General features: G+C 36.6%; 1 protein-coding gene across 1 annotated transcript; it reads right to left on the bottom strand.

Annotated features, from left to right (window-relative positions):
* Window positions 1–302: 302 nt before the first annotated feature.
* LOC145291959 (inositol oxygenase-like) lies at window positions 303–2,704 on the bottom strand. Its single transcript, XM_080137894.1, has one exon. The coding sequence runs from the start codon at window positions 1,626–1,628 to the stop codon at window positions 762–764; it is 867 nt and encodes a 288-aa protein (XP_079994020.1). The 5' UTR covers window positions 1,629–2,704; the 3' UTR covers window positions 303–761.
* Window positions 2,705–24,306: the final 21,602 nt, after the last annotated feature.

Below are 24,306 nucleotides of genomic sequence, written 5' to 3'. Positions count from 1 at the left end.
TAAGACAGTTAACCAAGTTTTGTTTGGAGATAAATTCTTTGCGTTTTTGTTGTTGTGCGTATGGATTCTTACTGTTTTCGAAAATTACGTGCCACAAAGTTAATGGTGAAAACATTTAACTGCCGAAAAAGTTAGAATAGCCCGGAAATGAGGGATGAGATCATTTTATGTCAAATTTATACAGTAGACATATCCCCCACTTAAAACTCTAAAATGTATTTTCTTTCTGCCAAGTTTTTCGGATTGTTCACACGTAATCATTAAAAAAAAATAAATAAATAATAAAAAAAAAAATTTAAAAAAAAAAGTAGAATCTCATTTCTTGGGATGGGGGATGATTTAGTGGAGGGTATTGATTTACAAATTTGCCGTTATTTTGTTGTATTTATTTTTCTGCCAAAATTCATTTCACGCCAAATAATTGACGTGACTGAAATAGGAGTTAGACCATTTACGGAACAATCGGTTAAAAAATAAATTTAAAAAATATGTCGGCAGTTAAAAATTCAAACATTGAGTAAAAGTTATTGGGAAAACAAGAAATGTAATCCCTTCGTTACCCTTTCCTCTTGTACAACTAAACAGCAAGTCTGCCATTTTTGTTTTCGTAGTAATGTGTCAGTTTTCTTTGTTTTTTTTTATTCTTTTTATTTTGTTTTCTTCTATTTTTATCATTTTCCAATCATAGATATTTTTCTGTCATTATACAAAAAAATAAAATAAATAGGAAAGGGGTAAATTCTGTTTACTTTGAAAACTTCTTACCACTTAAGCTTTCCAGGCAAATATTCATCGACTAACCTTTTGTAGTAGGGTCTTATCTCCTCGATATCGGGAAACTCCGGAGATTTTGTGTATAAATCGAATTTGTTAAATCGTTGTACCCATTTAAGCATTTCAATATCTTTGTTGTTACAGAGATAATAATAGTCCCCACCCGTGTGCCAAGGATAGAAAGAATGGTACCTGATCACATAGAAGGCCTCCTCGGGTAGGTAACATTCGTTGTGACGGAGGACCTGATACAAATATTCATCATGACCCCAGGACATATGAACATTATCAAGTCCGCAGTTTTCTGAATAAATACCTAGTTTTGTATTCATAGTCGGGTCTTTCATGTCTGGATTATTTTCGAAACTCTCAAAGCCGAAGACTACAGAATCGGATGGGAGGCACCCAACGGGAAACGTGTCCCCGACAACGGCCCATTGCGGTTCGTGCCAAATGGCTAACACCTTGCCCAAATCGTGGATAAGTCCAGTTACCTGAAACCATTTCTCGTCGGGGTATTGTTGTCGGATTCCTTCAGCCGTCTGGTATGCATGGAACGAGTTTGGACAGTCGACATCGGGGTCAGATTCGTCTACCAAGTTGTTGAGCATCTCCAGGGCGTCCATGATGCTCATCTCGGTTCGGTTGAAACGTGTCCAACGCTGTTTGCTTTCTCGGACGTAACCCAGTGTTTGAAACGTGTGCATCTTTTTATACGTCTGGTAGACCCTGTTGGTGAGGTCTTTGTTAAAGTTTCGAAACTCGGTTTTGTGTTTGTTTTCAGGACGATAATCTGAGGGGTCCACGAAGGGCACTTGGGGAATAATTTGAGCCACGTGGTTGTTGACTGCCATTCTTTGTATCAGCTAAAATGTTGCGGACAACGGTCAAATTGCAATCTAACTGGTTTCCTCAGTTTTGTGTATAAGTTTTTTCAATGTCAAACCAGAAACCTGTTTCTTGTATATCAAGCCTGTTGCTGTGTGTGTGTGTGTGTGTGTGTGTGTGCTTTATGTATGTGTGTGTGTTTTTTGTTTTGTATTTTCCCCCCGTTATTTTTTTCTTTTTTCCCCCTTTTTTCTTTTCGTCTGTGCTGTTTTTTTTTTTTTTTTTTTTGTTAATCTTTTTCCCCTTCTCTCATTGGCAACTCTTTTTCGTGTTATAACATTTTGCTTGCGTAACTGTCTTATACTTTGGGGGTCGATCGCACTTTTTGTTTACAAAACATCGCCGTGCTTTAACATTAGTTCTGATTGGGCGTAATTTTTAACGCTCGAAAATTCGATTGGTTAATAAATTGATGCCCCCCCCCTCACTCACCGATTAAGGCTGTTACAAAAATAAATATATTTTTTGTATCACTTTGCATAATCTTTATAAATTGCATTAGATAAATTTGTAGATGAGTAACCTCAGCTAATTTCCTCATCCCACTCCCTAAGTTAGATTCTACTTTTTTAGGCGATTATGTATGAACATTCTGAAAAATAAATTACACTTTTAAGGCGATTACGTATGAATATCCTAAAAACAAAATAAACGAAACAATTATTTTAGAATTTGGAAAGGAGAACTTTAGCATATAGATTTTTTTAAACAAGGTACTCCTTGGGCGTTGAGTTCCAGGGCGACTAGCAAAAAAAAAACAAAAAAAAAAAAAACACGCGTCGCTCCCTTCCTGGCGCAAGCGCACGTAACATTTTTTAATTTACTGACTAACTGATTATTTTTTTTTATTTTGAAAAAAAGTTTTACTCTTTATGAATATTAAAAGAAAAGAAGTTACTAAACATTTATTAATGTCTCACTTTTACAGACATTTGTTTTTAAATTTCTCTTTAAATGACGACTTTTATCGACTTTTTTTTTAAATAGCATTTGCGGATGGGTAAAAAACGAAAAAAATAACTAAACCATTTACTGACAATTTCTCGGTATCTTGACTTTGATGACATTTATTTGTTAAAAATATTTGTAAAAGTGAGAAATTATCAGTAAATGGTTTAGTTATTTTTTGTTTTTTACCTATCCGCAAATGCTATTAAAATTAAAAAAAAAAAGTCGATAAAAGTTGTCATTTAAAAAGAAATTTAAAAAGAAATTTAAAAACAAATGTCTGTAAAAAGTGAGACATTAATAAATGTTTAGTAACTTTTTTCTTTTAATATTCATAAAGAGTATAACTTTTTTTTCAAAATAAATAAATAAATAATGTGACAAATAATCGTTTAGTTACTACGACAACGTTAGTAAATAAAGGTAATCGTGAAGAAAGAGAGAGCCTGTTTCCTCCGTTTGACTATAGGTGGCGTTACTGTCTGTCCACCCAGTTACGGAAGCACAAAATGTTTTCAATGCCACTCTTGAAATAAAAATAAATGTTTTTGTTATATTTTAATTTTAAACGTGTTTTTTTTTTTTTTTTTTTTTTTGCAAACATATTTAAGTTTTATTTTTTCAAACATATTTACGTTTTTTTTGTTGTTGTTTTTGCAAACATATTTAAGTTTTATTTTTCCAAACATTTACGTTTTGTTGCTTGTTTATTTTCAAACATTTACGTTTTTTTTTTGTTTTGTTTTTTTGCAAGCATAAACTAAATATTTTTAAATATTTTTCTTTTTGAAAAGTTTGCTTATGCACTTGTTGTACCGGTACCGCGCTATTTCTTAATAGTAGTTTCAAGTAAGATTCAGGTTTTACAATATCCTTTTTCAAATATATATATAAATACTCGCGGAAAAGGTAAAATAAGTGCAGAAAATTAAAAAAAAAAAAAAAAAAAAAAAGGGAGGGGCTCATAAAAAAGATTTAAAAAAAAAAAAAAACGTTGATTTTTTTTTAATCATAAGAGCGTAAAAAATACTCGCCGAAAAACGGTTGTATGTTTAAAAGAAAAATATAGCAAAAACAAACGTAAATGTTTGGAAAAATAAAACTTATATATGTTTGCAAAAACAAAAAAAAACGTAAATGTTTGAAAAAAAATAAAACTTAAAACTGTTTGCAAAAAAAAAAAAAAAACATGTTTAAAATTAAAATATAACAAAAACATTTATTTTTATTTCAAGGGTAGCATTATATACATTTTGTGCTTCCGTAACGGGGTGGACAGACAGTAACGCCACCTATAGTCAAACCGAGGAAACAGGCTCTCTCTTTCTTCACGATTGCCGTAAATAAATAAAAAAAAATGTTACGTGCGCATACGCCAGGAAGGTAGCAACGCGTATTTTTTTATGCTGGTCGCCATGGAACTCAACGCCCAAGGAGTACCTAAAACGATCATCCATTTTCGGACACCCGATAGTGTTTTAAGGACATCTAACTACCATGTTTTTTTGTTTTGTTTTTTAACCATCATCGCTTGGTCTTGCCATTAACTTGATCAGTAGGTACCTCCAACGTACGCCACAGTTTTACCCCCACCCCTGTATGTAACACGATTTAACTGTAATTTAATTTAATATTATCATCCTAACTTTTTTTACCATTTAAAAGAAGAAGCTTCAAATAAACTGCTAATGTTTTTTTTTAAATTTTTTACAGCATACAAAAATAATGAAAATGCGAGATAAAAAATCGTGTTTATATTATCGACGCTTTAAAACAACGTTCCTATGTAGTGACGTTTTTTAAGCCGTAGACACACCCACGTTTTAAAAATCTAGCACAAATCAAATAATAGTCATATTGTCCTGAAATTTTCGATATCTATTCATTATTAAATAATCTTAAATATTAAAAGTAGGTTTCGTTAAATATATTAGAGGATTTTTTTTAGGTGTTCTCCCCCCCCCTCCATATTTCATGTTACGAAAACTAAAAAAAAGAAAAAATGTAAGTCGATAAAAATTTCAGTATTTTTTAAAGCTGAAAAGATCAAATAATTAAAAAATAGTTGTTGTTTTTTTTTTTTTTTCCACTTACCTTAAAGTTGTAAATAAAATTGGACATAAAATCAATATTATTATGTCAAACAAAAACAGAATGAACAATTTTTTTTTCTTGATTTTTTTTCTCGGCAATATAATTATTTGAATTACAACAACAAAAAAAAAACAGAATTCTAAAAAATAATTATTTTTAAAAAGCTTTAAATGATATTAAATTCAAATATTACGCGATTTGACGCTTAAATAGATTTTTTTTATATAACAGGTTTACAATAATAAAAAATATATTAATATAATAGAATATATGACCATTGAGATAGTAAAAATTGCAAAAGCAAAATTGACTAAAAAAAAAATGTTTGGATTTGATTATTTAAAATGACAGAGGTGATAATCAAAATATGCGCCTTTTTTTCCAAAAAAGTATGGAGCAGAAGTATTTTTAGATGCATGTATCAACAGAACAGGTTAAAATTAATTTTATTGTCTGTGTAGTTAAATTAAAAATCTATTTGTTTTATAAAAGGTAAGTCTTATATTGTTTTTTTATCCATTTTTTTTTATTTTATTTATTCCTAAATTTCTGCATATATGATCTTCCATAGAAATTGACCCAAACTATAGTAAACACACGAAATGATGATGTCACTAATTAATGTGTATAATGATAACGTTCTACACAACGGTTTCATCAGCTACTCTAACTGATGACCCACCTACTTCGGCCTGCTGTAAACTAGCTTCTCAGCGGTCATCCCTTAACTAGACAGAATCATGCTAAGTACCCAAAGCAGGAACAGATACTATGCTGTGATCACTACAACCAAAATAAAAGTTTATGAGTTGGTATTTCTGTACCACCACTCACTTAAGCAAGATGTGACACATTGTCATTTAATATGAGTAAAACCAGCTCTCTCGACGGGTTACTGGTGGGTGAAATAATAGCGATTGGCATTCCTCTGTAGGAACCCCTCCGACGATCGTCAGTTAGCACCCACTCACTTTCAAAAGAGTGCACCTCTTAGGAATGAGCTGGACCACAGCACATTCCGACAAGAAGGGAGACTTGTCTTCGCCAACTATCCTTTAATTTGATCGAATGATGCTAAAAAGCAGGATTTTTGAGCTTGCGCTTTGAGCACAATGTGACACAAGGTCATTTGACGAGGGTATGGTCAGCTCCTTTAAAGGGGCACTACTCTGTGCAAAAAGAATCAAGAACAGGCCTATCGACATTTACTAGCAGAGGGAACCAATAAAATTAACACTTTTCTACTCAAAAGAGAAGATAATGACTGGGAAGGTGCACCTACTAGGATCGAGCTATACCACACCTCATTGTCCAGCAAAACACATAATTTCCAAAAATGATGCCAAATGATTTTTTAAAAATAATGAAAACTTTTTAATTCATTTATTTCTTATAGATGAAATAATTCTTTTGTTGGCATTAGTTTCCCCAATATCTTTCTAGTTAGAATTCTTTCTAGAAAGACTTTGAGTATTTATTAACGTCGGGATGATTAATTGGAATCGGGAATCAGAAATATGCTTAAATATGATATTTTAATTTATGCAGATTTCATATTTATTATAATAGAACCAATTGATTATTATATTGTACCCGATATATAGTAGTGATTTCAAAATTAAAAAAAAACGGTTGACATGGGTGCCACAAGCAAGAATCCAAACCCAAAATATATTACGTTCCAGCATTATTTGTCACCATCCAAGCCAAGTTTATATGCATATCAAAATTTAAAAATAATGTTGTTAAACGCATAAATGTATATTTGTGCATGCATAGAAAATACACATTTAGTCTATTTATGCCTGCCAAGTTCCAATTTTTTTCAATTTTGACCCATTGGCAGCTATTTTTACCAGCTAAAAACCAAATTGATTGAATTTGTTCCACAGGTCGAAATCCTCTATAAATCAAGTTTCAAGTTTGTAGACCAAAAATTGACAGGGATGTTTGGTAGAGACCATTCTGCACACAGAATGACAAGGTCACTTTTATATATATATATAATTATACTAGCAGGGAAACCCGACATTGCCCAGAACTGAATGATGATCAACTAATGTTTCACACTCCCATATTTTTATTGTCATCAAAATCGGTGAAATCGCTCATTTTTCAATCAGATTGATTAATTGCCTGCTCTAGTTGGGGACCCATCATGGTGTACCAGGAGAGAAGCTTCACATGCCTCCCGCAATGACTAAGTCCATAATACATTGTAGTCTGTATTGCACTGTAGAGAAACTACTGTTGATTTTATAAAATTTATTTTTTATATACAATGGCTTGTATTAAAGTTTAAAATGCAAAAATCAAGGTTAAATGTGCTCTAAACAGAAACATTGATTTTAAACGCGCCCCGGTCATATGTAAAAGAAAGTGACCTTTCTAAGAAGCAGAAAACATTACACCACACCTGATGCCTTTAACGCTAACCCGCCATACATCGGCCCTGTTGGTGGGGCATTAGAATACGCCGACTGCCCCCCCTCCTGCAGAGGGTAAAAGTCCCTCAATGGGGATCCTGGATATGACCTTAAACTATATCCAGTGGTGAGGCCCCAGCTTGTGGGCTTTGGGGAGTGTGGAGCCACCCTTTAATTACTATTGCTCCCAGGTCCACTCTGACCTGGAGTGGTAGTACCTGTTAGGGTCCCAACTATGGGTTAAATAGAAACCGACGTGAAAACAACAAATATATTCTATAAAAAAAAATTTTCTTCAAAATCTTTGGATTCGGCATTAAATAACCCGAAAAGGGTTGATATGCCGTAAAACAAAAACAACCAACCAACCCGCCATACATATATGATCACTTTTAAAGAGTTGTATTACACATGAGTACTGTATACCGACAAGAAGGTTATGTTTTCAGTCGATTCAGTTTTGTCTAGCCTAATATCCACATCACGACTAATCATCACCAAACTTGGTCAAAATATTGATCACGGTCTGATTAAATTTTGGGATATAAGGTAGAAGAAAAAAAAGAAAAAGGTAAGTCACACTTTCAGTGATAACATCAATTCTATTCATTGTAGAGACTCACTTAGTGACCCATATTGTAGCTGATGAAGTCCTATGTCTTATATGATCTTGATCTTGAAAAGTTCGGTCACAGTAAAAATTTTGACAAAATTTCAACCTCTGATATTTTTCTAAATTTGATGTACTAGAATTAAATATTGCATCACACCAAAGCTATAATTATTTTGTTGTTGTTTTAGAGCTTAAAACATTATCTTAAGATAATTATAGCTTTGGCATGATGTAATATTTAATTATAGTACATTAATAGCATTTAATTATATTTATATACTAGCAGAACTCATCTCTCTATCTGTCTATGTAATGGAAACCTTTGGAGAAGTGTTAGTGTAAGAATCAGGGTATGTTATATTATTAGGCTTCCATAAAAGGGGTACCGTTGTATGATCATCTAAATGTTGACATGCGTACTTGGGACGAAGGGTTCATCCTGATTTTTATACGTGTCACTAAATATCTATTGTTGGTGATTCTTCACTGTTTGAACCCTAGCTTATGTTGTTGCTGTTTATTTATGATACATTCATAACTAATTGTTCATGTGTGTGTGTGTGTGTGTGTGTGTGTGTGTGTGTGTGTGTGTGTGTGTGTGTGTGATACATGTATTTTGGGCATAACTTCATGCATTGTTGATCTTGTCCATCTTGTTCTTGGAGGGGAGGCTGGAACCTGTTTGGACAAATATTCATTCACTCCAAGACAATGATTGGTTTTATATAGATTTTATTCGCTTTCCAGGTGTCAATCGCAGAAGAATGGAAAGTGAATATCTTTGCTTGCATGGTTACTTCAAGATCTTTATCTTCACACACACGTCAGCTCCCACCCCAGTGAAGAGGAGGGAACAGCCTGTAAAATCGTCTGTTCTTTACGTCCAAATTCCAACTCACTGATCTTCAGCTAACCTGATCACGTGACTCACACGCAGATCCGATCAGCTGACCATCTCTTCCGGTAAAACGTGTCTACAATACGATTTACCGGATTTCTTTCTTGTGTTCGACCTATTACATAACACAGGTACTGAAGTAAAGATTCGACGTAAATGTTGTTATGCATTATCAAATGAAAGGGGTAACTAATGGGATTGATATTCTGAATGAATAGAACGAAGAAGCAATCTCTAGTGTTCGGTAAATATGGAATCTGGAATGATGGCTTACATCTGATCAGCCAATGAAAATGCTGCTGGAAGTAGAAGTGAAACAAAAAGGGAGCGTTCATTAGTTTCATAGTTGGCTTTTTGAGGGAGGGTGGGGGTAGAGTAAATTGTTGGCAGAACGAAATAATTACGGTGAAACATGGTTAGTGTAGAATATGAAACATTAGCTCTAATGGTAACGGTGGGTAGTGAAAGTAGAAAATTATTAGAGGGTAAGTTGACATGCTACCACCTCAGAAAATGCTGTGATTGGGAGAGTGAATCGTGGCAGAGAAATTGTAGCAATTTATAAATTGTAATGAAAACAAATAAATATCAGCTGAAAACATGCAACGATTACTGGCAGGGTGTGTGAGCATGTTTGATTTATGTGCAGAGGTAGGTTTTCTGAAGCTATACCATTCTTTTCTAAAGGGGAAAAACTGTGGCTAATTTATTATATATATATATATATATATATATATATATATATATATATATATATATATATATATATATATATAACTAGCGGAACCTATGGAAATTCCATAGGGGGCTGATTCATACGTAATATATTGATATGGCATTCTGTAGATGTTCAGTGTAAATGGAGACGCTCTGATATTATTGTTAAAACAGCAAAAGTATTTATCTAAGCTAGCACGAACGCCCGGCAAAGCCCAGTCATACAGTATGCTTAAATATGATTATTTTAATTCTTGCAGATTTTGTATATATTATAGAGTTAATGTCCTATCGATTTTTATATGTTATAAAGTTGCGATTTCAAAAATAAATAAAATATATCCATATGACTTGGTTGCATTAGCTTGAATTGAAACTGAAATAAAAACTTATGAAAAAAATATATTGAACGCTTCTTTAATAAAAGCGGACAATACACACACACACACTATACATGTATAATGTATTTATTCAATTTAAAGGAACATATACAGCACGAGAGTCAGCTCAACTAGCTTCTTATGATCGACCGCCACAAACTCAAAGTTCTAACTACAAAATCTTTCTTGTGGTGACAAAAATAAAAGTAATAGAGGAAGAGAAAGAGAAACCTGAGTCCATATCAAAAGAAAAGAAAAACAGGAATATTGTTGCAATTCTGAATTTTTCAGATGAGATGTTAATGCTTGTCTTATGTTAATTAATTGGACTATTATTCTCATTTTGGGTGTTATTAGCACAACGTTTCGGTCGCTGTAACCTGCGACCTTCTTCAGGTGTTGAGAACATGCTTCTTTTCTTACTAAGGAAAAAGAGGGATGGCTCTGCATTACAAGAATTCAACCCGTTTGTTTGAGGTTGGGCCCGTGGATCATAAAGAAGGTTTAATTAATTAAGAAATATTGTTATTAGATCAATCGATCCTGATGTTAACTTAGTTCATTTGACCTTTTGTCTCATCCAATACTGCCGTCAACTGATTGCTTTGATACTGCCATTGATTTTATAAACAATCTGGCTCTCTGATACGGTGCTGACATTTCGAAGTGGAGTGTCATCACACATTCAATAATGCAATAACATTCTACTTTTCATTTATATACAAGAAAAAAAGATGCAAGTTTCCTAATTTCAATATAACTAAAATTTTGGGTTCTAACGGATATTAAATATTAGTTTCTTTTTGACACCAATATATAATGAAAGCAAAATAAATTATTTTTAACAATTGTTCATTTATTTATGTTTTTTTTTTATTTATTGCTTATACATGAATTTGTATTTTTAAACATGACGTGAATCATAAATCTATGACGTCACGCTAAAGCTATAATAATTTTGTTAAGGTAATATTTTAAGCTCTATTTAGAATAAATCCCAAGTAGGTCGGTTGGTAGAATCTCAGACGGAAGATCTCAAGGTTTCAGTTTCGATTTTTGGTCATGGCATCCACTTTATCTGATGGAAATTTATTATTCACTATTGCTGCAGTATTTTTTCAGTCCTAAAAATGGTTAAAATTTCTGATATTTCGAAATTAGACAAATTCTGCAATGTATTATATATTAAAAAAAATTGTGATTGATGGAGGGATACGCAGACAAAATCTACATTTATATCAGAGTAGCCTGAGTACCCAGCATCGCCCGGGTGTTTGGAGGTGTGTAGTAGGCAGGCAGACTTGAACCCATTACATGAAGGCGGAAAAGAAAATGGAGGTGTGTGTGAGGGTGTAACTAGAGCAAAAAAAAAAAAAAAAAAAAAAAAAAAGAGGAAAATTGCGAGCGCAAAAAAAAAAAAAAAAAAAAAAATTTGGAGTAGTAAGCAGGCTCGAACCCGTAACGCGGCAGAGGAAAAAGAGGTGAAAAAAAAAACTGTCTTATCGATGAGCCTACCATGTTTGTGACGTCAGAGGCGGTCGAAATAACGCCTTTTAAAGCAACGTCGTTTACACGAGTTTTGAATGACTTGCAAAAAGTGTCAGCGAAAAAACCGACCCTCCATGTACAAAAGTGCCCAGTTGAAGGTGAAGGAATTAATGCTTTTGGCCAACTTTTTGATATTTGTTTTCCGAAGGGTTCAGCTTCAAAACGATACCAATCTTGTGAAAATCCGTCGCCTCTGTCAAAAGTTTTTATGAGACATACAAACATACATACACACATTCATACATACATTTAAACAGACAGGTGAGATTAATATTATAGACTAGTGAGGGTGCCCGGCGTTGCTCAGTTGTTTGTAGGTGTGTGTGGGGGAGGGGGGTAGATGAAAAAAAAAGTTTTGATATGTAGGTAGGATCAAACCAGAAGCCTTGAGGCGAATGTGGAAAATAAAGTGTGAAAAAAACTTGGCACGTTACTCACTCGGCCAGCAAGAGAGAATAACAGAAAGACGTTTGAATTTATATAAGCATTAAAAACTGAATTGACAGATGCGCGTATTTAATGAGGTCAAATAGAAATACCACAGTTAACTTTTACTTCAAGACAGATTTTTGGGTTTGTTTCCCAATAATGTTGGGGGGGGGTACCAGCTCCGCATAAAAAGGGGATTGTCCAAATTGAATAGCAATTGTCTGATATAAGAGGTTTCCCCCACATTGATCAAAAGCTCATTGTTTTCTGGACGTTCCCGATTGCCAGGAACTACACCTTCACTTCAGATTAGTTTCGCTTTTATACGAAAAAGCCAAACACACACAAGGGAAGCGAAATAGCAAGACTTTTGTAAAAGTCGATGTAAATAAATCTAGATGCATACACAAATCCTAGATATTACGATCTAGACTGTATATAAAAAGTTCTAAAAAGTAGTAACCCCACAGAGAGCCCCGCCGAAAAAAGCCTTTGCCAGACATACAAAAAATGTGCACACACATTTTGCCTTTTATATAGACAGAAGAAGAAGATGGACCTGATGTTCTTTGATAACAATAACCACAATGCAAAATTCCAGCATGATCAGATTAATATTATTCGAGTTATGGACGTTTCCATTGCATTTCGAGAATAATACATCTGTATATATAAAACTTTTTAAAACTTTTTATGTCACATGTAAATCGTAATATCTCAGATTTAACAACGGAGCTCGCCTGTCTATTTAATTTGCTAGACTTCGGGAAGATAAATATTCAACAGTTTTCGCTCGCCGCATGTAGGTTAGGCCTTTTCCTATAATCTTTCTCCCTACCCCCAACGTCTTGCGGGGGGGGGGGGGGGAAGCATTCCCGCACTAAATGAAATGCTACCCCGCAGTCAAAAGTTGACCCCATTAAGTCATTAAAACGTGCATCTGGCAAATCCAAGTAATTAAATAAATTCAAACGTCTTTGTGTTAGCATCTTGCGGTGGCCCAATGGTTAAAACCGTCGCACTCTTTTTTTTTTTCACACTTTAATTTACAACTTTGCCTCAAGGCTTTGAGTTCGATCCTCATACTTACCTACCAAAACATTTTTTTTTTTATTTTAACCCCCCCCCCCCCCGGAGTTTCCACACACACACCTCCAAACACCCGGGCAACGCCGGGTAGCCCTCGCTAGTCATACAATATTGGGAAGTAAAAGCCCAGATAATGTCATCTTTATGCTGTCAGGTGGAGGAATGCCGTCTCACGACTAATCTATATTTTTGTTTCGTTATTAAAGAAGTTTGAACAAATAAAGGAGACTTTTTTGTTGTGGACCTAGAATATATTGAAACAAAAAGCAGCATATACAAAGAACGACCCTGGTGTCTAACTCTGTCCCGTGGGGAGGCATAGTAAATAGGTACAAAGAGCAATTGTCGTCGTAAGTACCACCAAGATGGCGGACTATGAAAGTACACATTGAAAGAACTTACGTTTTTTTTTTCTCTGAAAGAAAAAAATAATTTGAGGAAAACGAGCTTACTCATTTTATTCACTTTATTTTAAGTGAAAACTCTTTGCGTACAGACTTTAATCCCATTTTTTTCGATATCCAATAAAACTTTTTTTACGCGTTAGTTGCAAAAATACTTAGTCTTTTTTTTTTTTTTTTTTACACAGTGGTCACCACTTATCAAGGCCCGGAAGCCACTCAGGGATAAGGGTTATTGCAAGTACGTACATTACGTTAGTGTGGAGATTTGATGAAGTGTTTACTTAAGGGGGCGGTTCATTAGGAATTTGTTAACGTTGGACTTGAACACATCAAAGTTGTAGTCCGGTGGGAAGCAGGCAGACGGAACAGAGTTCCACAGGCGTGCAGTTCTAAGAAAGAAGCTTTGTTCATGGAATCCACGTTTTGATTTAGGCACAGATAAAGAGTGGGGGAAATTTTTCAAAGTGGATTCGGCTAGACGGGTGTTTTTCGTGAAAGATTGGCGAGGGGGGACCGGAGATTGGAGTTCAGACGAGCACCTGCCATGGAAATAACGATAAAACAGTAATCCGATCGTTTGGTGTGCATTTATTGGTACAATTTTCTTTTTTTCTTTTTCCTTTAGTTGAAAATTTCATTGGTGATCCTTTTTTCAATTTCAGTTATTGTAAGTTTTTCCTGTTGTAAATTCTAATGTTTGACGCCCAAAAATATTGTAGACATTGGAGTATTTTTAATTCAGCCTTCTCATAGATTCACGAATCCTCGTTCGTTTAGTTGTTGTGGATATTCCCTTTGAAAGTTCGAATCCCTCGTCACCAAGTTGTTGCGGCTATTTTTTTTTTTTTAATTTGAATCCCTCGTCACCAAGTTTTTGTGGGTCCAGAAGGCTCATTAAGGAAAACACGGACACAGAGATGAGTTAGAAAAGGTAAAATATATTGAAACAAAAGGCAGAAACTATTGTAGTAAGTACCGATAAGATGGCGGACTACAAAAGTGCACTGGCCACACCGAGAATCGTAACTCAGTTACTTTATACAGTTCGGAAGAGTTTGTCTTAAGTACGTAGGTGAGTCCCCACAACACTTTATAAAAACAAAAAAAAATTTATAGACTTGCTGTAAGAGGTAGAAAATGAGGAAAACCCTGATTAAAATTTTTTTAACATTTATCAAAAAATATTTGAATTTTCTGTGACGCAATTTTAACACAAATTAAAATTGCTAAAGTATTCATGCACATAAAATCATGAAAGATGGAGTACTGTTACTTCTGAGCACCTTTTCCTGTCTTGACAGCATACAAAAACTGACTTCGAAATCTAGTAAGTGATGCCATTTTCTCCTCTCTACTACCTGTTTCTCACAGAAGAGATGCTGCTAGTCTTTCTCTACTCTGTAGCTATTTTCATGGCAGGTACTCGCTTGAGCTTCAATCTATGGTCCCTTTCTGTAAACATTCACAACCAGTACTCGTCTAGCTGCAACCACTGTCAATAATTTCTCTTTCTCTTTCCATGTACCTAAAACTAAGCAAAAATTCCATAAGCAAAGTTTCTTTCCTAGAACTGCTAGTATTTGGAACACAATACCACAGGGTTGCTTTTCGAGTGACTATAACATGGTCGTCTTTAAATCCAATGTCAACAAGTTCTTGTTGAGTTGTCCACTTAAATAATCGAATTCTGCCTAAATTTCCACCATTACCAATAACTGGTCACCCAACATTCATTAACCCTCGAGTGGCCTTTGGGCCTTGATAGATGGTGCCTCCCTGGTAAAAAAAGAAATAAAACAAAATGTCTCTTGTTATTAAAAGAATCTTAATAAGTGACCGTTATATTACATCAATGTCCTAACATTAAGGACATGTTTTCAACTTTTAGCAAGGGTAACTATTTTTACTAGCGGGACCTGTGAAAATTCCAAAGTGGCATCTTTCATATGTAATCTATTGCTCCCGGGCATTCTGTGAACGTTCAGCCTGTATGGAGACCCCATGATACTATTGTAGCCCTTTTGTTAAAACTGTAAAAGTATTTATCTAAGTAATCTGGTTAATGTAGTGCCAGAATATATCTGATTATTATGGTTTATCTCCAATATCCTTATAAGAGCCTGTGAGATATTTCTATTGTATGGACGCCTGGTGTGAATGGAAACCCCACGCTATCATTTTGCCATCTTTAGATAGAACAGATACTACCCTTAGATCCTAGCCAGAAGATCAAAAAGGTAATTTTAGTTTCACATATGGCTCAAAAGTGACATCATTTTTCTAATTTTATTTTATTTTATTTTTTTTTTTTTTTTACATTTGGGTCTTTGGTGATCGGGAGATCCTATTTATTAAAAAGGAAGATAGAAAGTGACAACATATTACGAACATTAAATTAGCGTATCTGTATAGAAATTTAACGTTCGCAGTATATCTATCACCTATCATCCTTTTTAATAAATAGGATCTCCTGATCGAATAATTTATAATCGGGAAACCATGACATACATATGTACGTACTAAAGGTACTATGGTATTATTATATAGATTAATAAAAAAAATGTTGCAGGTTAGAAAGAAGAAAATAGAAGAACAAAAAGAATTAAATGTCTTTTATCTTCTGGAGATGGTTATTCCGTTAGGTGAAAATTCAAGTTTAAAAAATGATAATAATAATTATTAGTGTTGGGACGATTTATTAGAATCGGTAAAATCGGAACTTTTGGGGGTATCGGAATCGGAAAGATTTGTGCTTGTATTCCGATGCCAAAAACGATTCCTTTAATTATATATATTTTTCATTTGATTTTGTTTTAAAAAAAAAAAACCCTTCAACCGCTAGTACTAATAATAAAATAATAAATATTTATTCGTTTAAACTCCCAGTAAAACTAAAATCTATGGATTACCCCCCCCTCACAAGTGTATTTTTACGCATGAGAAAATATATGCATGTTTAAGATGTCTTTTTACTGTAATTAAGGCAAAATAACCATTTTATAGTTAAATATTTAGAGATTTATAAAGAATTGGAATCGGTAATTGTATCGGATTTGGGAAATTAGTACGGAATCTGTAATTGTATCGGAATCGGGAAAAATATTGGAATCGTCCCATCACTAATATATATATATATATATATCTATATATCTATAAAAGTGAACGTGTCTGTCTGTCTGTCTGTCTGTGTACATTTCCCTACGCAATAACTCTGTCAATTTTTAGTCTATAGACTCGAAATTTGAAATACCGGGTACTGAGATTTGGGAAAATCGATGTGACGTGTGTCAGCCAGAAATTTGGCTGTTAAGGGGTCAAATTTCAACGATTTGACCTTTAAGAACTCTACCAAACTCCTCCGACAATTTTGGGTCTAGACACTTGAAAATTTAGATATAGGTTCCTTGAACCTGGATCTAACTTAATAAAGTAGTTTGAGCCCGAAACTATAAATTTTAAGGGGTCATAATAGGGGTCAAATTAAAAAAAAATTTGACTTTTTTTTTGTTTTGCTAAGCGTACACCTCAAAACACCCGGGCAAAGCCGGGCTGAAATGCTAGTATATATATATATCCAGCATTGATTGTGTTATTTCAATAACAATTATACATTCAGGGACATGTTTTCTGTTCTTATCAGTCAGTACCAATCGCATTTCAGTTTTTTTTTCTCACCTCTCTGGCCTAATTTGAAGCACTTATCTTTTCTACTTCAATTACTCGACGGCATGTTAGGTAATCTGGTGATACCTGAGATCAATTTTGATTGTACCGTCCCTAAGACTTGAGCATAAGACCTAAAATACGGTGTAATATTATGAGAAAGAAAAATAGTTTCTACACTAGCTGGATGCCCGGCGTTGCCCAGTCGTACAATACACTTAGACATGATATTTTAATTTATGCAAATTGAATATGTATTATTATAGAATTAATCCTTTATTGATTATTATATATTACGAGTAATTATTTGCCCGGTAGACTAATTCGCAAAAAAATTTTTTTAAATAATTATGATAATTAAAAAAAAAAAAAAAAAAATGTCCTTCATTAAATTCCATCTGTGTTTGTTTACTATATTATGTCAGCTGATATTTGGGCTTGACGATGAATGCCTTGGAAAAGTCACTTTTGATTAAAAGTCACTTTTGATTTTAAAATATGCAAATGAAGAAATGATTTGCAGCGATTTTAATTGGTATCTCTTCTTTTATCATAAATTGAACTCATTAAGAAAAACTTAAAATAAAATGGTGAGGTACGCCTGGGTTTGAACGGGGGATCATTTGATCTGTAGTCGAATGCTCTACCACTAAGCTATATTTCCAGATTATAATAAATCTGTTTTTTTTTTTTTTAAGAAGAAATGATTTGCTGATATTTTATTATCTGCCTTGTCGGTGTAATGTAAAATATTCCCCTGTAAAAATTCTTCTTCTTTATCTATAAGAGAGAAAAGCTATTGGATTTTTTTTTGATTTTTGATATTTATCAGATGAATTTCTGCAGAAAACATATCTAAGAACACTGCCAGACATATAACTTAGCTTTGTGTGAAATTGTCAAAAAGATAGGCTCAGCCGTTTTGGAACCTATGAGGAACTCACGCACACACAAAGTGATATAATGAAGAAAAAATATATATTTAGTTCTCTCCCACTGTTAGAACATAGACACCAGGGTCAGAAAGTGGGATTGAGAAGTTAGCACCCCAGGGGAGGGACACTCTGACCTGCAATAAGTGCCTGGGAAGCTCCTTCTCAAAGAGAGAAGGCAAAGCCTGGACCTCCTAGAACTGCACAAAACTTTTACTCCCACTGTAAAATCAACAGAGACCGGATCATTACAGGAATGGTCTAATCTTTGTTGATTTTGGGGGCCTGAGGATAAAAATCCCTAGCTGCGTCGGCTTTTATATAACAGTACAGATAGAGATACGTACATATAAACACAGATATATTTCATAACAACGATTTATTTCATTTTTTATATATATATATATATATATATATATATATATATATATATATATATATATATATATATATATCAATAATATTTATGAAGTTCCTTTCGGCCATTGATCACGTTGCTCTTACAAAAAAAAAAAAGAATGCACCAAGCATTGATGTTATTTTTTTTTTTTTAGGGTGATTGGTTTGTTTTTTTTCTTTTCCCCTTGCAAAACTCAATCATGTTCTGCAAAGTGAAAAAACCTAAAACAATTTTCCTCAACAAAATAATCAAACCAAACGCCAAGAATAAACATTTCAAGCATAAAAACTTTTACCAAAATGAATGAATTCAGCGTTAATTAACCCGAAAGGAGTTGATATGCCATAAAACAAAACAGCATGAATAATTATTTGAAGATTTTTTTTTTTCAAAGGAGTCACCACTTATCAAGGCCTAAAGGCCACTCGAGGTTAATGAGTATATGGTAGTCATTGGAACATATTAATCATTAGTAGTGGAAATTTTGTTTAATTTTATTATTTAAGTGGACGGTTCAATAAGAACTTGTTTACTTGTCTTGAAGATGACCATACTGTAGTCAGCTGGAAAGCAGGCTAGCGGAACAAAGCTCCACGGGTGGGCAGTTCTAGGTAAGAATCTTTGTTCATGGAATCCATGCTTAGGTTTAGGTACAGATAGAAAGTTGGGGAAATTGTTGATAGTAGTTTTAGCTAGTCGAGTGTCTTTTGTGAAAGTCTGACTGAGGGAGGGGCATAGATTGGAGCTCATTCAAGCACTTGCCATACAAATAGCAATAGAGCAGAGACAAGTTTGCAACGTCTCTTCTGTGGGAAAGAGGTTGCAGAGAAAAGAAAAGGGCATAACCCACTAGATTATGAAGTCGGTTTTGAACTCTGTCAAGGCTCGACAGGGTTTTTTGTGAAAGCTTGACAAGAGGTGAGGGGCCAGAAAATGCAGCTCAGATGAGCACTTGATATAAAGAATTTGAACCTTTATTAAAACGACCAGCTGCAGTGCTAAATAATCCCAAAAGGATTGATATGGCGTAATACAACACAACCAAATTGGTCACGCTGACGCTGACACATTACTCAACAGTGAGACCTGGATCCCAAACACGTCGGATGGGCAATGGAATTAGTATAATCATCATGTCATGCTCTGGTGAATGTGTGACTATAAACTGGAAGAAAAGATTCCATCAATTATGCTTTATTAGAAACTAGCTTGGGTGCCCGGCATTGTCCGGGTGTTTGGAGGTGTGTTTTGAGCAAAAAAAAAAAAAAAAAGTGGTAGTAGGCAGGCAGGCTCGAACCTATACCGCAAAGGAGGAAAAGAACGGGGAAAAAAAAAGTGATGTTTTTGCTGTTGTGTCCATTGCCAAACCGGAAGTAGTGAAGGTTTAAATTAAGGCTAGTCAATCAAAAAGAGGGGATGACTTTCGAAAATATCGGTGAAAAAAGCGACCCCCCTTGTAGAAAAGTGCCCAGTTGAGGGTGGAGGAATTAATATTTTTAGCCAATTTTTTGATATTTGTCATCCGAAGGGTCGAGCTTCAAACGATACCAGTCTTGTGAAAATCCGTCACCGCTGTCGAAAATTTTAAGCAGACATACAAACATACATAAATACATAGATACATTTAAACAGACAGGTGAGATTTATATTATAGACTAGCTGGGGGAGTGAGGGAGGCACCTGGTTGTAAAATATGCTTACATATATTTCAATTCATGCAGATTGATTGAAAAATATTGAGTTAATATTTTCCTATGAAAACTAACTTGTATTTGGAAGTGATGAGGAGAATGTATCCCAACAAAATGAAAAAGAAAGAGGGTGGTTATTCAAGCCCATAGCATTTTGGTGTTTGTTGAAATCGTATCTCAATCTCATTTCATGTCCAGCAAAATCTGAATTTGTTTATAAAAAGAAAAATTTGGCCACCTTTTTGAATAACGTTATTGCCTAAGTTTAATTTGAAAATTTAAAAAAATAAATAATAAATAAATAATATAATTTTTTATTAAATAACTAGCAAGTGGGGGCGACCTTGCTGTCCTAAAATATGTTTTAATTTATGCAGATTTCGTATTTATTATTACAGAGCCAATTCTCTATTGAATATTATATTGTACCTAATATATAGCACTGAAGCACTGATATGAGAATGTAAAAAGCAAAAAGCAAATGACTTGGTGGCATCAACTAGAATCGAAAACAAAACATTTAGTGCTCCAGCTGCGTTTCTACTGTTTCAGCTATACTTTCTTGGCCTTTTGCCCAAGATCAAAGATCCCAATATAGATAAGGTCGGGGGGACTAGTGGGTCGGTGCGGTGTGACAGCACTCTGTTCGACCTGATGGCCTCGTGCGATCTCGTCGACAGATTCCGTCTGGATCATCCGGGGCGGCAGATGTGGACGTGGCATCCTGGAACGCCTTCCCATCCGAGTACTTACTTGGATCGGATGTTAGTTAGAAGAGGCGACGTAGACTTTCTATCGTGCCCCACGTTCCACTTGTTAGGACACTCGGACCATAAACTCGTTATGGCCCGTTTGAACTTAAGTGCTAGGCCTAAACTAGCCGGATACTGGAAGTTCAACAGCACCTTGTTGGAGTTGGAGGACTACCGGTTGAAGGTTACAGAATTAATTCAGCAGGCTTTAGTGGGGGCGGTTACAGGGAGTAAGTGGTGGGTTAGTCTTAAGGCCAAAATTAGGCGCTTCTCAGTCCAATACAGCCAACGCCTCGCGTTAGATAAGGCTAAGGCAAAGAAGTGCTTAGAGGATAAGCTGACCCGGGCAGTGGAGGGGGGACCCCCTAGAGGTAGCACTAGCTAAACAAGACCTCAGCCGCTTGGCTAGCGAGCGGTATGAAGGTCAAGTAGTTAGGGCTAGATTAATGAAAGTTTCCAACGAGGCTGTGAATGTTGACACTGTTGAGCGTAAGGCTGCTTTAAGGCGCGGTTCGGACGGGTACATTCGTAAAGTACACAACCTGGAAGGACACGCCCTAGTTTTGACTCGGGAGATCTGCAACGGGTTTCGGGAGCATCTATCGGAGCGCTTCACCCAACTACCCGGACTCAGGGTCGAGGAGTTTGGCAGCTATTTGGCTGACTCGCCCCGCCTCACGGCGGCTCGGGCAACTAGCTGTGATGGTCTTGTTACTGAACATGAGGTCATTACTGCGTTGAAGCAGGTCGGCTACAACAAATCCCCGGGGCTTGATAGTTTACCCTACGAGTTCTACTTGAGGCTGTCGCCCATGTTGGTCCCTATTCTGAAGGATATGTTAAACCATTGGTTTGCTCAGGGTTCCATCCCTGGACAGGTGACCAAGGGAGTGATCACATTGCTGAGGAAAGGTCAACAGCATGGTGGGGTGGAAAATTTCGACGATTTTAGGCCCTTGACTCTGCTAAACACAGAGTTAAAGATTTTGGCAAAGATTCTTGCGAATCGTTTGCAGGTTGTCATCACTGACTTGATCGAACCGGACCAGACTTATGCTGTGAAGAGGAGATCGATTCAAGACAATTTGCATTTGATACGATCGATCATAGAGGGGACAGAAGACGACGCCGAAGCCGCGCTGATCAGTTTAGATCAGTCCAAGGCATTCGATAGGGTCGACCATCGGTTCCTGGGAGCTGTGCTAGAGGCCGCCGGATTTAATCCGGACTTCCGCAAGTGGATCTTTGTCCTGTATGATCGGCCGACGGTAGCGGTGCAGATCAACGGTAAGCTGTTGGAGTCATTCGCTGTCTCTCGGTCGGTGCGTCAGGGTTGTCCGCTATCGCATCTGTTGTACGTCCTGGCGTTGGAACCCCTCCTTCGCAAGTTAAGGGACGAGGCGGCTACACCAGTCCTGCGCGGAATAGCCCTCCCTGGAGGCACACGAGCTAGGGTTTCCGCGTTCGCTGATGACGTCACCGTGTTCGTGTCTTGCCACACGGACGTTCAAGCGGTGGTCGAGGCGCTCGCTCGATACGAAGAAGTCACAGGGGCCATCTTCAACCGCAGCAAGTCTGTCGGCCTGCGGTTGGGGGCCTGGACCGGGGTAAACTCGCTTCCAGGTATTTTCAGCTGGACCGATGGACCGGTCCGTATTCTCGGTGTCTGGTTTGGACCGGGACTTCTGCTGGAAAAGAATTGGTCGGAAGTATATGGCAAGGTCAAATCGTCAGTGAAGACTTGGATTGGAAGGAAATTGTCCTTGAAGGGTCGGGCGGAGGCGTGTGCTACATACGTCTTTCCGCTCATCCTTTACCGATTGTCTGTACTTCCTCTCCCTGCAGAACAACTAACCCGCTTGCAAGGGAGCCTCGATTCACTATTGTGGAACAATGGTAAGCATTATGTCTGCAGAGAGGTCTGTGTCCAGAGTCCGAGCGAGGGAGGCCTGGGTCAGCCCAGTCTCTTGTGTCATAGAAATGCCGAGAGATTGGCTTTCCTGGGTCGTTTGCTTGAAGAAGACGCTCCTTGGGTCCCTGTGGTTGAGAACTCGTTTCCCAATCTCAAACCCAACCCCTCGGTAGAAGGTCATCGTAGACCGAGGGGGGAGTCTAAGTTCTTCTCCGAATGCCGGACCGCTCTTAGAGCTTTGCCGGGGACCAGTGTCCTCGATCAGCCAAGAAAGAAACTATATCGGGAGCTAGTGGAGGGTACCGCGAAGGATCCACTTTGTAGGCGGATGGGATGGTCGATGGAGGTTGTCCGTTCTCATTGAAGTTGGGCGCCGGGACGAGAGATTCTGAACAACTCGGAATTTTCCCTCACCTGGCGACTGGTCAGTAACGCGCTGCCCCTTCTCGACGAACTCTGCCGGTATAAAGAACATACAAGGGGCTTCTGTCCGCGCTGTGACGAACGCGAGCCCGAAACGATCGGGCACGCGTTTTTTAGTTGCAGCCGGATCCAGCCCTTATTGGAGTACGTCGAGGGGGTAACGGCTCGCATCAATGCCGAATGTCCGCTCGATCTCGACGAAGGTTATTTTGTGTACAACATGGAGCCGCTGTTCCCCAGGGAGGAAAGAATGGTTGTCCTGGCGATCCTGGCAGTAGCGCGCATGGTGATTTGGATCACGCGCCTCAAGTTGGTCCGCGAAGGGACATCTGTTCCGGATCGGGATTTGATCGTTTACTTTAAACATTTGCTTAAAGTAAAGATCAGATGCGATTGGAGGAGGTTTCCTAGAGTGGAATTTGACAAGAGGTGGGTGCACAGCACTAGTTTGTGCATCCGTCGAGGAGCCAAGTTTCAATACGTGTTCCCTCCTTAAGCATGGCACGGACGGTGCTGGGTCCTTCGGAACCCATCCCGCTTAGGTTCTAGCTAAGTCATTTTAAGAAGACTCTTGACTGGTGGTACAAATGAGATCCTGTTCCTGATTTTATTTTTTGGTACTAGAGAACCTCTGAGTCTACCCATCCCCTTTGTGCCACATCCTTGCTTTTTCAACATCCCCGGTCACTCCCCTACGCAGAGGTCACCTTCCAACCCCCCTCCACCCGTTGCTTTGTTTTCTCCCACTTCCATTAAGATATTCTCCCCAATCCCCATTAGGGATCGCCCTGCTTGTTTTCGGTTCCCCGGAAAACAGTGGGGGGTCTAGTCACCTAGATTAATACAGGGGGGTCTCACTAACAACCCAGTAGGATTTATTTTTTGTTTTTGATATGAACACTTTTAATTAGTTTTCCCCTCTCCACGGGCAATCCTTTTCTTAATTCAAAAACTTTTTTATTTACCAATGAAATTGAACTTTATTTTTTCACACATGCACACACACACACAAAATTAATATAAAAAAAAAAAAAAAATGCATACACAAACACACAGACAACTGTTTATAAATTGTAAATATGGTTTTGATTCTTAAACGCTGGGGATTTATTAGTTAGATTAAGATCCATAGAGTGAATGAGGTATTTTGGTAAATGTTGCCAGTCAAGAGTAAGACTCCAAAGTCTACATTTATTACTTTTAATCACTTTAGTTACAAAGACCCTGAACCCTTCCCCTCCCCAATTTCTTGTAGGGCCTTGTGCCTAATTTTGTTGTTTGAAAATCTTTTGTTTTTTTTACTTAATTGTATTTACAAAATTTTA

This window comes from Euprymna scolopes, chromosome 13, assembly GCF_053919585.1.
Source record: "Euprymna scolopes isolate OS-2025 chromosome 13, ASM5391958v1, whole genome shotgun sequence".
In the NCBI taxonomy this organism is placed as follows: domain Eukaryota; kingdom Metazoa; phylum Mollusca; class Cephalopoda; order Sepiida; family Sepiolidae; genus Euprymna; species Euprymna scolopes.
Note: the sequence above shows the minus strand (reverse complement) of the source record. Positions and strands in the feature narration are given on the sequence as shown.

Bases quoted from the DNA above. Each gene is read 5' to 3' on its own strand.
- LOC145291959 (XM_080137894.1), bottom strand. From the start codon at position 1,628: ATGGCAGTCAACAACCACGTGGCTCAAATTATTCCCCAAGTGCCCTTC.